At 40.5% G+C, this 2,417-nt stretch overlaps 1 protein-coding gene across 1 annotated transcript; it reads left to right on the top strand.

The window, feature by feature from the left end:
- Positions 1-587: 587 nt before the first annotated feature.
- cmlc1 (cardiac myosin light chain-1) lies at positions 588-1,450 on the top strand. The gene has a single exon (XM_004537990.2). The coding sequence runs from the start codon at positions 664-666 to the stop codon at positions 1,270-1,272; it is 609 nt and encodes a 202-aa protein (XP_004538047.1). The 5' UTR covers positions 588-663; the 3' UTR covers positions 1,273-1,450.
- Positions 1,451-2,417: the final 967 nt, after the last annotated feature.

Raw genomic sequence — 2,417 nt, 5'->3', positions numbered from 1 at the left:
GCATTATCACTAGTATATGACAAATTAATTAAGAGTTCCCTTAGGATCTATGAGGGCTTGGCAGGTTTGTAAATGGCAGTGTGCTTGTCTGTCAAATTAAAAACTGCCAAACACCTGCCATTGAAATAAGGTTTGATAGATAATCCTTCTGTTATTCTGAGAATGAATTATTATAAAATGAATACATGCAAAGCCTAGAGACAAATATTAATACTTTTGACTTAGCTGCACCATTGTTCTAGTGAAAAGAATAGCCACCCTCCCAGAAAGAAGTGATTCCCAGGCATTCAGCATTTAGATAGCAAGCTATTTTAGTCTATCTCCCTCATGGGCTGATCACTGGCTATGCTCTGATCCCTTTGTCCATCAGAGAGACAGAACATTTTCGGGCTAATGCAACTGGACCCTCACTAATGACAGCAAATAGCCCTGTTGGTTAGATGACAGCAGCTGAGAACAATACTTAATGTTGACATCACTTGCTATGTGGATCTATTTTGGGTTTCTTCCTTTTATAGTGTGGTGGCTGAAATTGTTGTCTAGCCCCCTAGACAAAGCACATATAAAAGCCTTGAAGGAGGAGTTCCGGGATCACTTTCTATCTGCTCAGGCTCTTGTTCATTTCTCAGCAAGCGTCAGCTCGCCACTGAATTGCCTTGCAACATGCCACCAAAGAAGATTGAACCAAAGAAACCTGAACCCAAAAAGCCAGAGCCTAAGAAAGATGCAGCTCCAGCTGCTAAGCCAGCGCCACCTCCAGAGCCACAGCCTGAGCCACCCAAGGAGCCTGAGTTTGACCCCAAAAGCGTCACTCTTGAGTTCACTGCTGACCAGATTGACGAGTTCAAGGAAGCCTTCACCTTGTTTGACCGCACACCAACTGGAGAAATGAAGATCACATATGCCCAGTGTGGGGATGTCATGCGAGCTCTGGGCCAGAACCCAACTAATGCAGATGTGCTGAAAGTGCTTGGTAAACCACGACCAGAGGACATGAGTACTAAAATGGTGGATTTTGAGACCTTCTTGCCCATGCTGCAGCATATCTCCCGCGCAAAAGATCAGGGCAACTTTGAGGATTTTGTTGAAGGGCTGAGGGTTTTTGACAAGGAAGGCAACGGTACCATCATGGGAGCAGAGCTGCGTCATGTGCTGGCAACACTAGGAGAGAGGATGACAGAAGATGAAGTGGATAGATTGATGGCTGGACAGGAGGATGCAAATGGATGTATCAATTATGCCTCCTTTGTAAAGCACATTCTCTCTGGCTGAAAATGGACATTTTATCAAAAAGACTTAATTTTACAGAATTTCTTTCTATATTTGACCAGTTAAAGGTGATTTTGTCATTAACGCTGTGACATGTTGCATGGTAATTCAGTGAAGTCCCAGTCAAAGAATGAGGACTTACATAAAGGAAAATCAACGAATAAAGGAAATATGATCACAATCTGCCTCATGAATGTAATTTAAATACACCCATCCTTTTAAATTTGATGAGATAACCATGGGAGCTTGAGAATGCCAATGCAAGTGATGATTTAATGTGCATTCAACTTCTCATATCAACTGTGTTAATGTGATTAGTCCAAAGTACTGTGTGAACATACACACATATACAGGATTTAGCTACATCTCAAAATAAAACATATTTTGTTCTACTGACAAAAAGTTTTAAAATGAGTATGCTTGTCATTCTGGTTAAGATTCAGTTGCAGTGAACCAAGGCGCGCACACACACACACACACACACACACACACACACACACACACACACACACACACACATACGTGCACAGAGAGAGAGAGACGAATCCAGTTTCCTCTGAAAATTGCAAGAACCAGGAACTTTCTTCCTCATCACTTTTGCAGTGGCTGATAAATCTTCCGTTTAAATTAGTGAATTAAACCTCCATGGCCGTTCTCAGTGAATCATATATAAGTATGTTTAGCTTGAAATTTTTATTTAAAAAAAACACTTTGTAGGATTTAGTTGTCTCTAGCATTGAGTTACAGATTCTACCCAACTCCCTTACCGATCCCCTTCCAAGCGTGTAAGTGAACCTGCGCTGGCCTTGTCGGGAGCAAGCGGTTTATCCACCAAAGCGTTTAAGCTCTGGGCACGTTTTATCAAGTTAAATTAAAACTAGTGGCACTATGTTTTAGGAGTGAGACTAGACCCTAAAAAGAGCAGATAAATCAAACAAAGACTGGGACCAATCGGTGTCCATTTCTGACTTTAGTTTAATACAAAGGCTGCTTTGGAAGATTGGTGCAGTTATGTCCTAGATTTGTTATATTAAAAAAAAAGTTTTCAGTAATAATAATGACATAGTAAGTAATTATTTACAAATAATAATTATCAGTATGAACTCACCCGTCGCATCTTAAACACTTTAAGATTATAATAAATAACT

This window comes from Maylandia zebra, linkage group LG7 (assembly GCF_041146795.1).
Source record: "Maylandia zebra isolate NMK-2024a linkage group LG7, Mzebra_GT3a, whole genome shotgun sequence".
Taxonomy (NCBI): Eukaryota; Metazoa; Chordata; class Actinopteri; order Cichliformes; family Cichlidae; genus Maylandia; species Maylandia zebra.
This window is presented reverse-complemented; position numbering and strand designations above follow the sequence as displayed.

What these genes read in the sequence shown, in the direction of transcription:
- cmlc1 (XM_004537990.2), top strand. Translation starts at nt 664, where the DNA reads ATGCCACCAAAGAAGATTGAACCAAAGAAACCTGAACCCAAAAAGCCA.